Source organism: Engystomops pustulosus, chromosome 6, assembly GCF_040894005.1.
Source record: "Engystomops pustulosus chromosome 6, aEngPut4.maternal, whole genome shotgun sequence".
NCBI lineage: Eukaryota > Metazoa > Chordata > Amphibia > Anura > Leptodactylidae > Engystomops > Engystomops pustulosus.
This window is the reverse complement of record NC_092416.1, coordinates 120,690,062-120,712,289: the sequence shown is the minus strand read 5'-3', so window position 1 is coordinate 120,712,289 and position 22,228 is coordinate 120,690,062. Positions and strand designations below refer to the sequence as shown.

The following is a 22,228-nucleotide window of genomic DNA, read 5'->3' as shown; positions in this document are numbered from 1 at the left end:
TTTTTCTATTTTGCGCTATATTCACGTCTGGGATGCCTTATTGTAGATGTTTCCATGCTAGTTGGCCTTTATTATTATTTGTAATGGGGGGCATTTCATTTTTCCCGTTAGGATTGGCTCTAATTAGTCCATCGCGAAATCACACTGGGTAGCAATTATACTTTATTGCGGAATCACACTGGGTAGCGATTATACTATATTGTCGACTCAAAGTGGGTAGCAATTATACTATATTGCGGACTGAGGGTGCAGTGACATGCCGGGGACAGGAGGCTTCAGGAGGAAGAGGCTGGAGGACTGGGGGCTACAGAGGGATGTTGGAGGACAGGAGGAGGCTAGTGGATAGAAGACTACAGGAGGACATAGGGCTACAGGAAGAAGTTGGGGGATAGGAGGAGGCTGAAAGACAGGGGACACAGCCGGATGCTGGATGACGGGAGGCGGCTGGAGGACATGTGGAAGACTGAAGGCTACAGAAGGAGGCTGGAGGACAGGGGCTACAGGAGGAGGCTGGAGCACAGGAGGTTACAGGAGGAGGCTCTAAGACAGGAGGCTACAGGAAGAGGCTAGAGGCCACAGGAGGAGACTGGAGGACAAAAGGCCGCAGTATGAGGAGGATGGAGGACAGCGGGCAACAGAATGAGCATAGAGCACAGGAAGAGGCTGGATAACAGAAGGCTACAGTAGGAGGCTGGAGGACAGAAGGCTACAGAATGAGGAGGACAAGAGGCCACAGAAGGAGGCTGGAGGCCAGGAGGCAACAGGAGGAGGCTGGAGGACAGGAGGTCACAGGTAGAGAAGGCTGGAGGACAGGAGGCTACAGGAAGAGGCTACAGAACAGGAGGCAACAGAATGAGAATAGAGAACAGGAGGCTACAGGAGGAGACTGGAGGACAGGAGACTACAGGAGGAGGCTGAAGGATGGTGTCACAGGTAGAGGAGGCTGGATGACAGGGGGCTACAAAGGGAGGCTGGAGGACAGGAAATCACAGTCAAAGGAGGAAGGAGGAGAGGGGGCACACCATGTGAGGATATGTTTGGGGTGATAAATAAAAGTGGAAAAGAAAAATGTAGAGAGAGAATGAAATTAAAGAGGGGTTTTATATGTTGCATTAGGGGGTAATACATGGGCCCATGGGAAGGGGGGGTTGGCCACAGTAATGGGGCACCATACTATATAGGGGCCATTAAGGCCGATATTACACTATGCTTGTGGGTGGGCCAATGGGCGTGGTTTAGAAAAAAAGGGGGAGGGACTTTTGTCCCTCTTTCTGTCACCAAAAAGTTGGGAGGTAAGGGTACCGGTTACCGAATGCATACGTTTTAATGGAAAAGCATATGCAATCAGGCCAAGCCCTACCTGGTTGATCCTGCCAGTAGTATATGCTTGTTTTAAAGTTTAAGCCATGCATGTCTAAGTACTGACTATTCTTTACTGTGAAACTATGAATGGCTCATTAAATCAGTTATGGTTGAGTTTATAACTGCAATGCAGTTATATTTGCATTGCAGTTTTAAACACAATATAAATGCCACATGTGGCCACACCCTGAATTGAATAGTAAAGCAGGGAGCTATACTATAAAATTGCCTTCATTTTACTGGGGGTCCACTTGAATGTGTTTGACCCCCTGATCTGAACCCCTAGCAAAATCCCCCACTATTTGCTAAGCTCCCAGCTCCTAGAAAGAGGATGTGGTCCATTAAAAATGGGGACTAATTATAAGGATAGATGACAAATTTTTATTTAATGTGGCTGGAACTGATGTTGGGTTGTAAGTTATAGAGTATATTTTTGGAGCCATATTCACTATAAGGACCACATGAGCAGCATTGGAAGGGTTATGTCCTGCTAAGTTTGATGGAAAATTGAAATATGGTCACTGTGAATCTATACTTCTGGTGGACCCAAGGTACACAGTCTGTTATGGCATATCTGGTGGATACGCCACAGTTGTGTGATAGATGCAGGTCCCATGTATGTGCAACATCCCCCACCGGGTCACAGCCTTTTTCGTGGCTTGGGGAAGCAGGAGCACTAGGTACCTGAGTGGCTAGTTGAGGGGGCCTAGCACTTATCGCTGGTCAAGGTGCTTGGTACCGGAACGGAGGCTTTGTCCACAGCCTGGCAGGTGGAAGTACAAGAAAGTGGAGGGAGAGGCTGAAGGTGTAGTTTTCTCCCTGGGCAACCCCAATGTGTAGATAGGAATTTCCTGATGATGAAGGATGGGGCGCCCTTGGTGGTAAACAGCCTGGAACAGGGATCACTCAGTCCTTGCAGTCCTTTATTGGAACTTGGCAACTGCCATAAGAGCAGCAACTTCAACTGGATGGAGATGGCTGGTTGGATTTCGTTCCACAGGAATGCTCTCATCCTGGAAAAGATAGCTTTGGGATGGAGTGAATAGTTGGCTGCTCCAGCAGCAAGGTAGAGCGGGGGTGTTGCATTTGTTGAAAACAAGCTGAGAAATGTGAGGTGGCCACATCTTCCTCCATTCATGTTTATGTGAGTGCAGAAAATAGCTGTGACAGTTCATTGACACATGCTCATTGCAAAACCAGCACACCACTCCTCTTAAGGTGCGTTCACACTTTCAGTTTTTCAGATGCAGTTTTCGATGTCCAACCTGGAATGGAGTGGAATAAAAGAAGAGCAGTACCTCTCAATGATACGTTCTCACCCATTATGATCCCCTTGCAAAAGGGGCCACAGAGTACTGAAAACTCACCTCAATGCTTACTACTATCGGTCACCTGGCATTCCAGTCTTTAGTGATTTAAATATGCAACTAGCGATACACAAACTTTCAGTTAAATGGGGAGATATGCAGAGATATTGCAAATTGTGAGATGCTTGCTGCGTTCACACATTTAGTTTTTCAGATGCAGTTTTCGATGTCCAAACTAGGAGTGGAGTGAAAAAAAGAGGAGTGCCACCACTGAATGATATGTTCTCACCAATTGTGATCCACCTCTGTTTTTGGCTGTGTAAACTGCATCTGAAAAACTGAAAGTGTGAACGCACCTTCCATGTTCTAGCGGTGACCATGTTGGGACTTGAGATCCCCCAGCTGCAGCTTCTACTGATTTAAAAAAAAAAAAACAGCTACTTTTATCTTCTGTTTCACATTGGCATTTTTTTTTCACAGCAGTGATTTCTTACTGAACCAATTTTGGCTTATGGACACATACAGATTGGTTTTCTCTTCCTGGCTTCAGTAATTTTTCACTAATGCCTTACCTAACTATTTTCATTAGGCTTTTTTACACTTTAATCAGTGATCAGTTGTTGTCAGTGAACTGTGAATAAGTCCATTGTAAAGAATGGGTCAGTAAGGCATCATGAAAAATCACTAAAGCCAGAAAGAGAAAACCGATCTGTATGTGTCCATAAGCCAAAATGGGTTCAGTGAAAAATCACTGATGTGAAAAGAAACGCCACCCTAAGACATCAATGAATTATGAATTGTAAAGCGCTGCGGAATTTGATGGCGCTATATAAATAAAGCTTATTATTATTATTATTATTATTACAATGCACTTTCTGTTCTCACTAGCATTGCAAATTTTGTAAGAGTCCTAATCCTTGTACAGGCTCTCCTGATGCTTTACTTTAGTCCAAGGCTACAATGATCAGGTGTCTGTAATGAAGTTTTATTGATCCTTGTTCCCATGACAGCACAAAATTTTAAAATTCCAGTTGTCACTGGGGGAATTTTTTTTCTGGAGTTTCAATTATAAAATATGTTCAACTTAAGAACAAACCTAAAACAACCTATTTTGTACATAACCAGGGGACTGCCTGTATACAGTAATCTTTGTCACTTTCTGAGAGTACTGTCACTTTAAGAGATAGTTGACTCAGATACCCAATGAGCTTTGCTTGTGCAAGGTACAGTGTGCTAACAGCACATGCCTGAACCAGCAGAACTGGCTTGCCCACATAGAGGAGTGGCGTATAGAGCCATTGATCTCCTGTGCTGCTCTCATTTCCTCCTGTGCCGGGCTCACCCCTCCACCATTCTCCAAGCATGTAATATTTATTTAGAGGGCAGAGAGCTTTGTAGGTCGAGGCTACACTGTGAGTTGTGATACACCACTATGTGCAGCTGCCCTAGAAAATGACTTTGCATCTCATTGTTACCTGAGAGGGTGGAAAGACTACGTCAAGCGAGGAGAGGCGGCTGCCACATCAGCTCTCTGCATCTCATGTAACTCTATCACGGAAAAAAAACTGAGGAAACTAAAGAGAGAGAGAGAACTTAGACTTTCAGCATTACATTCCATCACTGCTTGCCTGACTTCCAGTTGCCCAGCAGCATGTTTTTCTGTAGCAATGGATAAGATTAAGGACAGAACATGAAAACTGACCTGGGATACCTTTGTTTTCCATAGGAGGATTGCCTGGGAAACATTACAATGCTGCAGTCTGTTGCGAGCAGCCGGTGTATCCGGTTAATTGACAGGAACCGCCCAGCCTGGTATTTTGCTTTTCTTATGATTATTTACATCCTCTATGTGATATTTGGAGCAGTGGTCTTTTCCTCGGTGGAGTTGCCCTATGAAGACCTGCTCCGAAGAGACTTGCTTGAACTGAAGAGGCGATTCTTAAATGAGAACGAGTGTATGTCTGAGGTACAGCTGGAAGCATTTTTGGAACGTGTCCTAGAAGCTAGCAATTATGGTGTGTCCGTACTGAATAATGCATCTGGGAATTGGAATTGGGATTTCATGTCATCGCTGTTCTTTGCCAGTACAGTATTGTCTACCACAGGTAAGGGATCAGGTACAAAGAGCAAGGAATTTCTTAGAAGCACTTAACCTGTGACCCCCAACTACAGCATATAACCCTACTCATAAACTCTGCATTTACTCTTGGTTCTTTACTGTAAATCCCAAATGCCTAATGGCCCTTACCCTAACAGCTATACAGCGATCTCCAAATCCATCCGATCCTAAATCTTCTCATCTAACTGTTAACTTTATCCTCTTGCTGTAATCTGATATCTTTCTATCCTAAAGTCCCTTCTATAACTAACACCCATACCACTGGGCCAAACTATAACTCAATCCTTTAGTCGGCATTCACACAAACGTATACCTGCCAGGCCGTAGCCGGGCGGGCATACGTCCGGCGCCATGGAGAGGGGTGGTGACCCCCCTCTCCATAGAGATACACGGCACCATAACACAGGGATAGCTAGGACATGTCCTATCTTTTCCCCGTGAACGGAGCGGTACGGTGCCGCACATATGCAGCACCATATCGCTCCGTGCTTCCATTGCCGGCCTATGGGGGACATATGCATGACCGCAAGCTTGAGAACGTACTTGCAACCCCATAGGGTCGTGTTATTGGGACCAGAACCAAATAAAACGTCAATCAACAAAATTTCCATGTCAATTTATCAAAAATTTGTTCAATGTTTATTATTTTACTTAAAAAGTTGAGCAACTGGTTATGTACTGATGCTTTACATTCATAGTTACTTTTTGTGAGGTGAGATTCTCTTACTTTCCTGCTTCCCTCTCTTTTTTAAACTCGTGATCCAGCTATAAACTCACTGCTCTACATCATAAGGGATTTTAGGGTTAAAGGAAACCTGTCACCTCCAGAAACCCTGTAAATCCACAAAAAGTACCTCATCTGTCAGCTTTAATGTGTTGTGAAGGTGTTTTTAGAACAGGCCAGAGATGCAGCATGTCTGTAAAAATAATTTATATTCCTTGTTCTCATGCAGTCAAGGAGGTGGGGAGCTGGACATAATACTCAAGCTGGCCTGCCTCCTAACAGCTGCTTGGACTGAGCCCCCTGTCCCCATCAATCTCTCAGCCGAGCCATACTCTGCCTCCTTGTAGTGCGCCTGTCCTCTCTGCTACAGCCCTGTGTGTACCTGCCTAGATTCACAGGCACACAACGCATGCGCCACTTTACAGCCTCTGGGAGTGTGTCCTGGCAGTGCACCCTCACGCTCCTAAAGTGCTTTAAATGGCACATACACTGTGTGCCTGTGACTTCGAAGAGGCTATCGATCCGTTTTGCACAAAAAATTATAAATGTAATTTGTTATTCTGATGGGAGGGGGCCTACAAGCTGTATTTTGAGGGAAATCTGCTGGATTCTGAACATAACTCTGGAGGTGACCAAAGTAGGAGACAAGATCTGAATGAAGATCATTGCTTTTTGTTGAATGGATGTAATAGGAAGTACAGCAACAACTGCATGACAGCTTTGCTGTATTAGCCAAAGTCTGTGGCTAACTTATCTGTGGTCACGCCTATGGTAATAAAAATACTTCTGTTAAGATAAATTTCTCAGACTTTAACCTGGAAGTCATTTAACTTCTATAGGCTATGGTTATAGCAGCATATTCACTGATGTAGAAAATAACACACATACAGGTCAGAACATGTACTGTGCAATATCCATTCATATACAGTACTGTGGAATAACTTAGGTCAGAAGGAAAAGTAGTATTGTTCAGTGTCTATTAAAAAATACATAGAAGCCAATATAACATGCCTTTGGTTTACCATGCATAAAAAAGTGGGCACATCCAGGGGCGATAAGTTCCACCCCCAGTCTTATATAGTAGTTTTTCCCAAGCCGAGTAGGGACACTACACATTGCACAACTTCAGGCCCAGCTCCTTTTATTAATATTGATATTAAAATGTACTCAAATATGTTGGCCGAGTGACTAGAACCCTTAGTCCAAAATCTGATTCACAAGGAGCAGGTTTGGTTTTGTCCAGGGAAGAAAGGCCAGGGACAACACCATCAAAACTTTCTCACTGATACATAGAATCAGGTCGAAATGGATCCCCATGTGCCTTCTGGGAATCGACGCTGAGAAGGTGTTCGATAGAGTGGGATGGGACTTCCTGGAAGCTACGCTGCATCGTATGGGATAAGGTCCTGTTATGATGTCTTGGATCATGGCATTATACCACAATCCTAGGCCCAGATGAGGGTTAAAGGGATCTTATCTGAATTCTTTCCAGTTCGGAATGGAACTCAGCAGGGCTGCCACTGTTGTACATCTTAGTCATGGAATTGCTGGCTAATGCAATTAGAGCCAACAGCGAAATAACCGGGATTGAAGTTGGGGGTTATGTGCACAAGATGTCAGTGTTTGCAGATGACTTACTTTGTATGTCACAAACCCTGAATCCAGCCTCCCGGCGATACTAAAAGAGCTTGTGGGTGGTTCCCGGCTTCTACCTGCGTAAATTGCATTCCTTGGCCATGTGGTTAGTATGGGGGACATCAAGACCACAGCTGTCTTTATTTACCCTTTCTAGGTCTAAGTCCGAGGGGGGGGGGGAGTGGGTCTTCCGGATTTTGCCCTGTACCACTCTACTACAGGTGACCAGTGTAGGCTGTGGGTGGAAATATAGATATCGAGCAAATCTTCCCCTATTCTATTAGTCTTGTGGTTCTACCCAGTCCACACTCAGGGCGACTGCATCTATCCCCTTTATTTAACGCAATTTTGCACATATGGGATGGGGTGATCTGGCACCATTGGGGGACCTTACTAGAGATGTAACTGGGAGAGAGAGTGCCAGCAGGTATTTTCTGATTAAGAGTGGTCAAGATCCATGGTGATCACTTTGATAAAGCTTTGATATCCTGTTTGTTACCGAAGACATGTTTTTGTGAAGATTTTGTCGCAATGGTACAGAACACAGGTTTTACCTCTCAGTGACTGATAGGTGTTGGAGATGTGGGGTGGAAGAAGGGTCAATGCTCCACATTTGGTAGGAGTGTCCTGGAGTTAAGGATTTATGGAAGGCAATTCTTGCTCTTCATGATAGATTGATATCTTCCTCCAACCCATGCTGTCCAGCTGTCGCTCTTCTCTCTGTATTCTGGTTCATATGGGAAAGTCAGATTGGCTTTTCAGGCATTTTGTTATGGCAATGAGGCGTGTCATTCCCAGACTATGGAAGTCGACTACACCCCCTCCTAGGGCAATGTGGTCTACGGAAATGGCATATATTTTGACGAAGGAGGAGATGGTGGCGGTGAATGATTATCGGCCTGATGCCGGGTACCAATTTCACCTGCGATTGTAGAGGCTTCTCTGTGCAATTCTTTTGATTTTAATGTGCTGTAAGCAAGTACACCTGATGTTAATATTTTGTTACAATAAAGCTTTTATTGAACTCTAAAAAATGGGCACAGCAGGGCAGGAAAATAGGCGACCAAGAGTGGGGACAACCTGGCTAGCCACATTTACTATAACCTTGGTCAAAAAGTGTACAGTGTAAATTTGGTACTAATCTTCCAGGTGTAAGGCATGTTTAGCTAGATATTATAGGTCATTTTTGTTTCTTTATGTTTCAGCATTTCTGCTCAATATATTTTTCCTGTAACGGTTGGTACTCATCCAGCTGTGACCTCCACGGGTATCTCTGACTTTGCTGAGTCCTTCACTGCTTTGTACTCTTTGCTCCCATCCTGTCCAGAACAATGCAGACGATGCAGACCTTGCTGCAGAGCATCTGACTGTCTCTCTTACTGAAGGTCAGGATGTAAAACAATCTGAGCAGTGCAATAGATTTCTCTGAGGAGCATGCACTACAATGATTGAACATGAAATACCATTTTCCCACTGATATAGACATGGGCATTTAACTATACAACTAGTAAGTTTGTCAATCAGGATAATATCAAAACACAAAAAGCTGTTGTAAACCTCAAGTCCCAACATACCAAAGCATGCTGGGACTTGTAGTTTGACATCAGCTTTACAGGTCACTGACTGTCAGGTTACTGGATTTTTTAATATGTTATCACAATGAGAATATCAATTAGAGGTGACCTGACCAGAACTGCAATTCCCTCTATGATTCCCTGTAAGCAGGATGTAAATGGATACACTGATTTTCACATTTCTTAATCTACCTATGATGTATGCAGTGACATTTAATATGTGCAAAGAGTCTGCTGCTGTTTGAAAGGATTAAAAGGATCTCAGAGGCTTAGACACATGGCTTTGTACACACTACCATATGCAGTAGGAGTCCATGCTTTTGCTGGATGGGCAGTTTTACAAATTATAGAAATTGATGCATGGGCTCAACAGGTAACATCACACATCATAGACTTAGATACAGAAGGGAAACAGACCACAGAAAATAGGCTTAAATATAGTGCCTGAAAAAAATTAAAAACTTCAATGCTTTAACCCTTCCTATTATATTCTACTGAGCAGGTTGTTAAAGCAGTTAATTCTCAGCGTCACAGTAGTACAAAAGCTGCCTGCTACATCACTGCATGCCACTGGCACCATGCTCTTACAGATATTGCTGCTCAATACAGATAAAAGCATTAAAATTTCTTCATCTTTAAAAGATCACATAAAATTAAAACTCAAGCTGGAGGCTTATGCACGTAAATGTGTGCAATATTGGGCCGCAAACAACAGAAGCGTGGTCCACTCAAGCTTACACCAGTAAAATGTATTAAAAATTTGGGTAATTTTCATAATTGTTGATGAACATCTTTTCCCTCCACAAAACAATGCCCCAGCTCTAAAACCCTTGATAAATAAACAGTTTTCAAGCACAAACTAAGATAGAAAAATGCCCCATTGTGTTGCTAATGAGTGGTATGCAGAGGAGTAAAGGGGATAATAATCGCTATGCCTGGCATTTTGCAAGGCATTGCAGTTATTTTAGGGCTTGTACACCAGAATACTGGCATAAAAGCCCTGATAAAACTCCCTCAATGATGCCAGGCTACCTGCAATATCTAAAATGAATCCCTGGAAAACAAAATAATCCAGGCATTGCAAAGGCCCAGTCATTTGATCCAGACCAATTAAAATGTTGGGACCTTAAGAGAGCTGTCTATAAATGTCTCAATGAACTGAATCAATCTTGCTGGATCAAAGAATTCTTCCAGAATGATATAAGAGAGTGGCCCCCATTTGCTGGACTATTGTCCAAGACAGGGCCGGCTGCCCAGTCCCGGGTTGCAGCTAAAAGAACTCCACTGCTCCTTATCTCCCCATCGTTCCAGGATCTTCTTCTCCCAGCTTCACGTCAGCACGGGCAGAGGCACATCTATGCGCTCTGCCCCCTTGCACTGTGAAGTGGCCAATTACATCATAGTGTGTGCGGGGGCAGCGCTCATACATGTGCCTCTGCCCATGAAGAGAATAACCTGAAGAAGGAACTGGAGCTACAGGGAGAAGAGGAACTGCTGGAGGTAAGTATAGAGTATATTATTATTATTATTTTTATTATGTTTTGGGGTGTCTTTTCCTTTTTATGTGGTTGGGGGTATATAGAGTTTACCATTTTTAAGGTGGCTCTGCTGGGGACATGACATTACTATGGGGACCCTGCTGGAGACATTATTATAGGGTCTCTGCTGGGGACAATATTTGGGGCTCTGCTAGGTACATTATTAAGGTGGCTCCACTGGGGACATTTCATTAATGAGGGGAGGATGCTGCTGGGCATTTTATTAAAGTGTAGTGGCTGTATTTCCTACTCTAGGCTGATACTCAAGTCAATAAGTTTCCCAGTCTATTTTGTACTAAAATTAGGTGCATTGGGTTATACTTGGGTCAGCTTCTACTCAACTATATGTGGTATGTATATATGTTTTCCAGTGAAAAGGCGAAATACAATGGGACATTGTGTGGGGGGGGGGGCTATAGAAAAGGGGGTATTATAATGTCTCCTTTTCTGTAGCCCCCTTTTTATAAAGACATAAAAAGGGGGCTACAGAAAAAGGAGAACTAGCAGGAGGGGGCTACATAAAAGGGGGTACTATAAAGGGGGGCTACATAAAAAGGGACACTAAAAGGGGGCTACAGTAACATGAGGGGGCTACATAAAAGGGGGCACTAAAAATGGGGGGCTACAGAAAAGGGAGGGGGCTAAAGAAAAGTAGGCAGTATAAAGGGGGCTACAGAAAAAGAGGCATTTTAGATCGGAGGCTGCACGACATTACACATTATATTGGTTGGGGTTAGAAATGGGGTGTTTGTGGGGCACACAATTTTTTTCCTAGGACCATGGTAAGGGAGTTACCAGATCCGATCCCTTGAAAAAAAAACTTGGGCGCAGTCAGTCCCCAGTTGAAAAATAGTTGGGGACTACTGATGTAAAGGACAGACATATTCACTTGAAAAGGGAGTTTTGAGATCCTGAAACGCATTGTGTAGTTTGATTTATGGAAATAAAGAACCATTTGTTTTGATCCACCTGTTGAATAGCTTTGTATGTGCCAACTCTGGTCCGATAATTTAGCTAGATGCAGCACCCTCTCTCTCCTCTGCATTGATAGAGATTAGTGCATTGTCTAAAGATTAGTGCAACCGCATATGGCGAGCACCTTTATTTACCAATATTACGTCCATTTTTTTTTTTTTACAATATTGCCCTCTAAGCACTCTCTTTCTTCTTTCTTTAGGCCCCTTCCACACTTGCGAGTGTGATGCGCTGAACTCGCATCACGCTCGCAGCAAGTGCTGCCTGGATCTCCGGGCCTGAACACTGCAAACCGGAACTGAACTCAGCATGTCAGCGTTCAGGCCGGGTGATCCAGGCAACACTCGCTGTGAGTGTGATGCAAGTTCTTTGCATCACACTCGCAAGTGTGGAAGGGGCCTTATATTTATTCAGGCTATTGTTGGCAAAGGTAATTTTACAATTTATTGATTCCTAGGAGTACATAGTTTTTACACATGACTTTTCCATTGTGGCTGTTCTATATTGTTTATCTGGGGTTTTATTTACCTAATTCTAAGATTTTTAACTGTATATTTATTCCCAGGCCCCAAAGCCTGATCCCAAGCGTTATGCAGAGAAGAGGCAGTATGTCCACTGATGTGATAACTAAAAATAAAAGTTAAAACTAAGTTAAAATGCTATAAGAAATATACCCCAAAATGTTTTCCTCACTCCAGTCACTAATATCATCCTATAATACACCCACTTACCTTCAAAGAGACATTTGATATATCAAAATGTGAAACCTTAAGTGCCAAACACTATTAAATTGTGGGTTTTAGGCTAATACTTTGTTACTGTATAGAAACAAAAAAAGCTAGAATGTAAAAAACATATTTTTTACTATTTTATAAAATTTTACACCTAAAATTTTGTTTAAAAGTAAAAGACCAAAAAATATTAAAGTAAGAATCCTGTATTTCATTAAAAGAATGCAAAAAACTGAAAATTGTGTTTGGACCTTCCGACTCACTAATTTCCATTAACCCTAACGCTGGGATCACAGCCTTGTGCACGAGCCATGATAAATTCCCCCCTCCAAAAGAGTTTTCGAAAAATGTCCACTTTCAGCAAATAATTGATTTTATTTGTGTAATAAAAAGTTAAGTAGTTTTCCAATATACTTTCTGTATCAATTCCTTACAATTTTCTAGATTTCTGCTTGCTGTCATTCAACAGGAAACTTAATTGTTTGCTTACTGCGCATAAAAGCGGTCCCTAGTCATGTGATGTTACACAGATCGTAAGTATCACAGAGAGTTATCATAGCTGTGTATTATAATGAGTCGTGCACCTGTGTGACATCACTTCACCATGGACTGGTGTTTGTCCACAGGAAATAAACATTGAGGATTAATGTTGAATGTCAGCAAGCAGAGATCTAGAGAATAGTGAGGAGTTAGAGAATATATCACAGAGAAAAATCAGAGCTGTGTGTTATAACAAGAAGTGCACCATGGTCAGATTTCTGTCCACTGGTAGTAAACATAGAAGCTTTCTAAAGAATTGATATAGAAAGTGTTTGATGAATTGATATAGAAAGTGTTTGTTCATAGTTTTCATTATTCAAACAATACCCGTTACTTGTTCAAATGGGAATACCCCTTTAATCCAACATGCCCTATCTTTTTACTCAAGATCTTCCATAGGTGGAGAATGAGATCACAGTTATACTAGATAGATATACTAGATAGATCAATATACACAGTTACATTAGATACGTGTCCAGTCCCTCTGAACTTGGAATGTTCCTCTGTCATCTTGATTTGTATCGCTACAGTAAAGCACCTGTAGAAGTTCATATATGCTCAGCAGTATACTGCTTCACTGATATTTGGGTAAATGCAGGATCCTTCAACCATTTCCATGTTAGACCTCAACTACAATATGCTACTTACACTTTCTTCTAAGGACATATTCAGTCCCTTTCCTATTCCCAAATATTTAGAGTGGAAAAATATGTTATTGCTAATATTAATGTATCAACTGAATATTCATAAGTTTTCTTCCTATGTTTCCAGGTTACGGTCACACGGTTCCCTTGTCGGATGGTGGAAAAATCTTCTGTATTCTTTACTCGGTCATTGGCATCCCCTTCACTCTACTCCTGTTTACAGCTCTGGTTCAGCGAATCATTGTTTATGTCACTAGGAAGCCTGTACTTTTTATTCACCTCCATTGGGGCTTCCCTAAACACATTGTGGCCATCGTACATTCACTGTTTTTGGGATTTGTCACGGTCACCTGTTTTTTCTTTATTCCTGCTGCTGTCTTTTCCATATTGGAAGAAGACTGGAACTTCCTGGAGTCTTTTTATTTTTGTTTTATCTCATTAAGCACCATTGGTTTGGGCGATTATGTTCCAGGGGAGGGGTATAACCAAAAATTCCGGCAACTCTATAAAATGGGAATCACATGTGAGTATTTCAAATATAATTAATGTTGATTGTATGCCAAATTTAAATATTCTTATTGCTTGCACCAACCACTGGGGAGAGCTCAAAGTTTTGGTAATTCAGTAGTATTCCTAATCAGCTAATTAAACTCACATTGTATGATTTAGAATAATAATAATTAACTTGCAATACAATTTTATGACATAAAATAAGTATTTGATCACTTATCAGCTAGACCAAAAATACCAAAAGTTCTGCTTTTCTCAGATCTTCTATAAGAATCCCCTTTTACTCTGCACTCATTGGCCCACAATAATCAAAAACAGTGCAGTTTGGCTGTGGAGTGTGCAGGTGTGCTGAATTCATGAATTGTGAGGCACGTTCTTCATGAATCTGGTTCCCTCTGTACTGCTCTGGAAGTGTGCACCATTTTTTTTTTTGTTTGACTGTGTGGATAGGGATCTTATATAGAGATAACAAGTAAAATTACACTCCAATCTCGTCACCATAGTAAAGACAAAACAGCAAAGGACTCCAGGGACAAAATTGTAGATCTGCACAAGTCTCAGTTGGGCCACAGGACAATAGGTAAGCAGTTTGGTGGAAAGGCAACAACTGCTGGCACAATTATTCTAAATAGAAGAAACACTAGATGAACATCAATTCTCCCTTGGTCTGGGGTACCATGCAAAATCTTTCCTTGTCATATAAGGATCATTTTGAGAAAGGTCAGGAATCAGCCCAAAACTACCAGTGAGGACTTATTCAATGACCTGAAGCTGAGGCCACACTCTTAAAGGGGTTATCCAGGTTTTAAAAATTACTGAGGGCAGTGCTGGGGTGGGCTATAATAAACATGTACTCACCTTGTTTCATTACAAGGGCGCACAGAGAGCTTCCGGTCGGCCGGTCGGCCAGAAGCTCCCATCCAACACCATCTCTCAGCGCTTACAACGCTGAGAGATAGAGACGGGTGGGAGGAGCCGGCCACATCGTGGACCGGAAGCTCCCTGTGCGCGGCTTCCATGCCCCTGTAAACAAACAGGGGCACGGATCAAAGGGACCGCGGTGCGGGACATCGGCAGCGCCGGAGGAGGTAAGTGGATGTTTATTATTTTTAAATAGCCCTCCCCAGCCCGGCCCTCACTAGTTTTTAAAACCCGGATAACCCCTTTAAAGATTACAATTAGTAACACACTACTCCATCATGGATTAAAATCATGCAGGGCATGCAAGGTCTCCCTGCACACACCAGCACATCTCCAGGACCATCTGAATTGTGAAAATGACCATCTGGATGTTCCAGGGAAGGCATAGGAGAAGGTAAAGTTGTCAGATGAAAACAAAATAGAACTCCATTCACCATGTTTAGATGAAGAAGCTTGATGATTACAGCCCCAAGAACACTGTCCCAACTATTAAGCACGAGGGTGAAAACTATATCCTTAGGGGTGTTTTTTTTGAAAAGTGCAGGTTAACTGCATTGCATTGAAGGGAGATTGGATCAGGCCATGTATCACAAGATTTTGGCCAACTTCCCTCAGTAACATCATTGAATATGGCTGGGGCATCCAGCATGACAATGACCTGAAACAGGTCAACTAAGCCTTAGCTGCGTAAGAAGCACTTCAAAGGTCCAGGGATGTCCTAGCCAGTCTCCAGGCCTGAACCAAATCAAAAATCTTTGGATGGAGCTGAAATTCAATTTTTTCCAATAATTAAATGTAAATTAATTACTTCAAGATTATACAAAGTGATTTTCAGTATTTTTTTAGATTCTGTCTCTCACACTTTAAATGTATCTATGATTAAAATTACGGACTTCTTCATATGTAACTGGGAAAACTCTATCCTGTGACATAAGTCAGTATATCTAATAGTGTACTTATTTTAACTTATAAGTAACTAATTTAATATGTATAAATCCATGTTCAATGCCAAGTGAATTTCCAAATTAATTAGGCAACATAGTTAGAAAAGTTTTTAATTTTAAATAATTGTCCAATTTGTTTAAGTCTTTTAAGCAATTGAGGTGATTATCCTCCTTTCTCCATTACAAGCTATCAACTTAGTATTCACACATTCCATATCCACTAATCTTTGCACAACTCTTTGTTGTACAAAAAGGAGGGGATACTGGAGTAGACCCCAGCCAAAATCCAAACGGTGCTTCAAAAATTCTAAAACATAGATTTTAATAATGAGTTCCTAAAATTCGTCAACAAGCCAGCAAGAGAGAAAAACTGTCTGACCAGTGGCACAATAAACCTGATGCTGCATCAGCTAATCACCAGTAAGAACACATACCTGGTGGGCTATGTCCAACTTTGCCAATGAAGGTTCAGGAGTGCAGATGTGTGGCAATACTCTAGATTGAGGTGAAAAGAGGGTAGGAGAGACAGGATGGCGGGGTGCATAACATGTAAGCTCCGGGGTGCTTAGGAACAGATAATGTTGGGCATAAACCTAAACAGACCCTAAAAGTAGTGGCGGGGCCTAGGTTGCCTAACCTCAGAGCCGCTGTCCTAAACAGCTGCCACCCCGATTGCAACCTGTCCCTTGAATAGGGCAAACTATCCCTAGGCTATAGCACCAGCAGAGACAGAGATAATAGTATGCCCTTATAGGGATCAGAGATTCTAAAATTCGGGTCAGATATGCCCAGAAGTGTCATGCCATGTTTCGCCTAAAAAGGCACATCAGGGGTATGATAAATGACCACTAAATCTCATAGCAATAATGAGAGCCACTGTGTCCATGCAATCCAAACATGGGGTGCTTAGAGCATCACAGAATAAGCCCTGCTGTGCCCTACTGCTGAGGGCGATCAATGAGCAGCACAATCGCTCCAGGTGCGTTGCATTTGATGATGGATATGATTTTGTTGTCATGGAGATTTTAATGCTGAAATAAGATTCCTTGATGTTACAAACCAAATAGTTATGTCATGGAAACATTTTCCAGATATTTCTACAAATAATACATTATTAAAGCCAGGATGGATATAGATACTGAAGTGGATTACAGTGGTATACTAATGTCGCTTAGGCCTCAAAATGATTTGTCAGACCCTATAGTTAGTAATTTCCCAGTGCATTACGTTTTCTAGTCACCACACATAACTTGTATGAGCCATTGCCCCTCTTTAAAGGGGTTGGCCCACTTTACCTCATGTTTTTGGAATGTGTGTGTAAGTGTGGGGAGCAGGTTATTTCTATATATTAGTAAAATTTCTGCACTGCTTGATATGTAAAGTGAAGCCTCCTGTCTTTTACCTCATCAGCCAGACATTCCTGTCCATGAGCAACTGCCAGTTAGGGATCACATGACCCTCCATCTGCGGCCATTTTATGGTCAGGAATGTCTGGATGATGAGGTACAAGACAGGAGGCTCGCTTTCACATACCAAGAAAGCGGTGAAGAACTTTTAATAGATGTATATTGGTAAAATACCCAATATCCTGCCCCACACACTTACACACACATTACAAAAAACATGAGATAAAGTGGCCAAACCCTTTAAGCATCTCAAGGCAGCAGATACTAGTCAAAAAGAAAATCCAGCAGTCTTGGGCATCAAGGATGTGATCTCTTTAGCTCCTCACAATGGTCACATATACCTGGATGTTGTAGCCACCACAGCTCCAACAATAACCCACAACAAAAATATGTTTTCAATAATATTTTAGATAATTTTAAAATAATGCTAATGAGTCTGAGGGGCTCTGGCAGGTTTTCCCAGAGTCTATCTATCTTTACAGGCTGCTACAAAGAGCAGAGCAGGTCTCCCTTCCCTGTTAATTTTTTAAATATCTGACAAAGGCTGCTGAATAGAAGCTGAAATTTAGCATTTATAGGGCACCTGTCATCAGGTCTCTTTAACCATTTCTGTCACCACTAGACAGCTCACAAGGATTCCATTCTAGCTTTTATTTAGTCAATTCATAAAATAACCAGTGTAAAATCATCTTTTCTTTATTATGTAAATGAGGCTGGTCACATGGAGAATGAAAGTGATGTCACTGCTTTTACCCCTTACTTCTTCTCCCCCTGCTCTTGTGTGTGTAATGTATAGTAAAGCATCGCTAGTGTCTGAGCTTTACCTGCTGACATTCTGTGTTTTGCTATACAGATGTGTGAGACACAGACATCAGCTACACAAGTACCTGACATGTTTTGCTATACACAAGTGTCAGGCTGCAGGGGGCTTGGTCACCAGAACCAGGAAGTATAGAGAGGCAGCTCCAAGAGTGACACATCATCATACAGGCTGTCAGTCATGTGTGTAGTAATATCTCAGCAATTACAGAAATTGAGAGGCAGACCTGACAATATTTATTAGGATGGTCGGGACCTATGTTTAGAGGAATTTATTCATATTTCTTGCATCTCTGCAAGAAAAAAGGAGGTCCTTTGACCTAAGTTTAAAACTTAACTTTTAATAATCTTGAGATTAGAACTGAATAGTATTTTTAATTTTTCAATTCAGGAATTGTGTGCTAGTAACGTGTGCAAGTTGAATTAGAAACTTAATGTGGTGGGAGTAGGTACTGTCTTCAGTAGGGTTCGGGGGGGGGGGAGTGGGTTTATGGTATTGACTGGAGTGGGTATATTTCACTACCCTGTTGTCATGCGGTTGTAAGATAGCCGCTCTTCTGTTAGCCACCCAGCTAACGCTCAGACAGCCCCCCCGACATGTTTCGCCATGATTATGGCGTCCTCAGGGGGTATCAGTTCAGCCCCGATACCCCCTGATGGCGAAACATGTCGGGGGGGCTGTCTGAGCGTTTATACTCACAGTTTTAGAAGTGGTGATACGAAGTGGGACAAAGCTAGTTTAGTACTGTGTCGATCTGCAGCGACACACTACAGCTAGGCAATTCACTAGGAGGGAGACTCTAGGGAATTTTGGCTGGCTGGGTGGCTAACAGAAGAGCGGCTATCTTACAACCGCATGACAACAGGGTAGTGAAATATACCCACTCCAGTCAATACCATAAACCCACTCCCCCCCCCCCGAACCCTACTGAAGACAGTACCTACTCCCACCACATTAAGTTTTTAATTCAACTTGCACACGTTACTAGCACACAATTCCTGAATTGAAAAATTAAAAATACTATTCAGTTCTAATCTCAAGATTATTAAAAGTTAAGTTTTAAACTTAGGTCAAAGGACCTCCTTTTTTCTTGCAGAGATGCAAGAAATATGAATAAATTCTTATAGTAATATCTCATACACACAAAGGCTGTGGCCGCCAGAACCAGGATTACATAGAGGAGCCAGAACCAGGAGTCTTACATCATTATACAGGCTGCCATTCATGTGTATAGAAGTATCTCATACACACACAGGCTGCAGGGGGCGTGGCCACCAGAGCCAGGAAGTACAGAGGAGACAACACCAGCTTTATTATACAGGCTGTCAGTCAAGCACTGGGGGTGTGGCTGTACCTCCCACTCATGAATAAGCTGGACAGCTTGAATATGATAATGACTCATTGGACATCTCACAGGTCATTTGGATACAGCTTTAGTACCTGATTGCTTAAATTTACAGGCATGTAGAGGAACAATGAAGGGATAGGGACAATGCTTTCTAATGACAGTTTATGAAAATCTATTTAGTTTTGTAGGTTAATTTGCCTGACAGGTTCTCTGTATACTCTGAGTTAACTTTTTCCATTTCTTTTTATATAAGATGTGCTGTCATTTTTCAGAATATTATTTGTTGAGAATTAATCTGAGGTTTGCATGAAAAAAATAGTGGTGTCGCTGGCTTCTTTTTGATACTATGTATATGGCAGATATATCTACAGCTATACCCAATTTCTCTTATTATTTTTTCTTTTTCAGGCTATCTGCTACTTGGTCTAATTGCAATGTTGGTGGTCCTGGAGACATTTTGTGAACTTCAGGAACTAAAAATGTTCCGTAAAATGTTTTATGTAAAAAAGAAGAAAGATGAGGATCAGGAGCACATAGTGGAACATGACCAGCTGGCCTTTGCCTCCATCTCAGACCAGGTTGCTTCATTAAAGGAGGAACAAAAACTGCATGAACCCTTTGTGGCTTTACAGCCAGTTGTTAATTATACAAGTGACAGTTCCTTAAGTCATGAACAATGAAGAGCAGATGATGGGGCTGAACATGGACCTGCATTACCTCCTTCCCTAATGCTAGCACATATCTGGTTGGTCTGTTTAACAAGTTCTAATGTGTACAAAATAAGCTGGGCACAAAACACTGCTGCTAAGCCATTTACACTCATATTTATGGTGTTTACCCAAACTTTGATCTATTTCATAACAATCTTTGATGATTTGTAGAGCCTTGGTATAGATTCAGTCTGGTCAAAAGGTTGTTAGATATGGATTCAATGCCAGGGAGTGTTGAGAAAGCAGGGAGTAAAACTAAGAGTGATTACATACAAGAAAAAAAGTCAGAAGGGTTTATGGTTTTAACGGTTAATAGGGCACATTTACTAAGAGTAGAACAAACTGCACTAAATACAGTTTTCCACGTGTATAGTGCAGGGTGTGCTAGATTCAGGATTTTTGGCCCCTCTGCACTGCCTTGACAAAGTTTACCAACTTTTTTCTGGTATATCTTTAACATCGGGCGTGCGACTTTGCATGATAAATCTGCCGCAAGGTCCGACTGGGCACTGGAACGCCCCCTAATGTGTGTTGCATGATGTTGAGTGCAGCTTCCCCCCAAAAGGGTCACGTGCGACACAATTATGGTGCAGACACTTCTTAAATACCTGTGCAAGCAGTTTGCACCTAAAACAACGTGCAAAGTCCAACAGAGAACTGGTGCACAGCCCTTAGTAAATGTCCCCCAATGTGTGTAAAGGGGTTGTCCAGTTCAAACACAGAGTATCATTGCTGCACTTTTGGATTACAAAAGAAATAACAGTACGCTCCATTCCAGCACTGGCAACCTGGTGGTGGCTTATAAAGAACCCACTCATCTATATGTCATATGATGTGCCGTTTGGGACAGATTTCCATTGCAGCTAATCACCTGTACACAACATGCCTAGTTTATTCCAGTATATATTGTATTGTAATTTATACATGCCTCCTACGTGTGAGTATGAGAGGGTATATCGTTAGGGCAGTGGTGGCGAACCTATGGCACGGGTGTGGACACCCAAATAGGACCAAATCTTCCTACAGTCCAAGGCAACTTAAGCGACACTTCATTGTCTGTTTTGAACTGTGGGAAAAGTTAGAAGGTGTTGACAGAACTGCTTTATCTTTGAAGCTCATCCTGCTGGACCCACCATTCTTTCTCTACAGAGAGACCCTGGAAAGATGCTACAACGAGAGTCTGATTTGCCCTCCTTCTTTCTCCTGAATTGGTGGCCTCAGGTGGCTATAAGTTACTGCTTAAAATGCGATGTTGGCACTCCACAGTCAATAAGTGGATATTGGTTGTAGTTAGGGCACTTGGTCTGTAAAGGGTTCGCCATCAATGCTTTAGGGCAGCGGTGTCGAACCTATGGCACGGGTGCCAGAGGCGGCACTCAGAGCCCTTTCTGTGGGCACCCGGGCCATCACCCCAGCACACCAGACAGGTTCAAAGCAACTTAAAAGATGCTGCTTTCAGTCATATATTAAAGTTATACTTACTTTGCTACTTGGGACTGTAAAAAGAGGGGAATGTATAGACAGGACCAAATTATCTCTGGAGGATCTTCTGCTGGCCCCACAATTCTCTGTATACAGAGGGACACTGGAAGGAAGCTAAAATGATGCAATTTTTCCATCTTGTCGTCAGGAGGCCTATATGATTAAAAGTTATTGAAGAGGGAGCAATACGTTACTGCTTTAACTTTTGGTTGGCACCTCACAATAAATTTTGGGGGTTTTGGGTTGCAGTTTGGGCACTCGGACGCTAAAAGGTTCGCCATCACTGCTTTAGGGTAATGGTTATCTGCTAAGGTAAGCTTATGCAAGAACTGCACTGCCCTCTAATGACCACTGTGCTTATTGTATCAACAATTTGTACATGTGTTATGAAAGGTTTATGAAAATGTGTAGATATTTCCTTAAAATATTTAATATATGGAACTTTGACAAACAGACCTATTAGAAATTTTAATATGCAATATCTAAATAATATTGAATATAATTAAAATAGATATTGACAAATATTGTGTGACTTGTGAAGGGAATAAATAATTATGATAAAATTCACCAATGTTGTACATGTAAGGGACATGAGGACACCACAAAGGGACACACTAATCATCATGGGGATAAGGGCACCAAACATATATGAGCAATAAATTGCAATACATAAAACAGCCAAAAGAGGTCACCATCACGCAATACAGAGATATTATAAATAAACAATCTACCATCTCATATAAAGAATTTTACAATAAAGTGCATGTTACAATAAGATGGAAAGTGTCCCAATTCATGACATCAATCTGACAAGATTGCTGATATAGTATTACTGCTTACCCATACTGTGGATCATATTAGGTTTTGACAAGATGACAGACATCACAACGCCATGTATTATTTAAAAATGTATTTACTAAAATATATTTTATTGGTTT

The 22,228-nt window shown here is 41.9% G+C and overlaps 1 protein-coding gene and 1 long non-coding RNA gene across 2 annotated transcripts; one reads left to right on the top strand and one right to left on the bottom strand.

The window, feature by feature from the left end:
* Positions 1-240: 240 nt before the first annotated feature.
* On the bottom strand, positions 241-4,502 carry LOC140064136 (uncharacterized). Its single transcript, XR_011847709.1, has 3 exons — positions 4,372-4,502; positions 4,145-4,243; positions 241-2,627 (listed from the first exon to the last, which is right to left on the bottom strand). It is a non-coding gene; the product is annotated as an uncharacterized lncRNA (long non-coding RNA).
* KCNK1 (potassium two pore domain channel subfamily K member 1) lies at positions 3,913-21,857 on the top strand. The gene is made up of 3 exons (XM_072110704.1): positions 3,913-4,774; positions 13,277-13,672; positions 19,507-21,857. Exons 1-3 carry the CDS (start codon positions 4,420-4,422, stop codon positions 19,776-19,778), a joined length of 1,023 nt encoding a protein of 340 aa, XP_071966805.1. The 5' UTR covers positions 3,913-4,419; the 3' UTR covers positions 19,779-21,857.
* Positions 21,858-22,228: the final 371 nt, after the last annotated feature.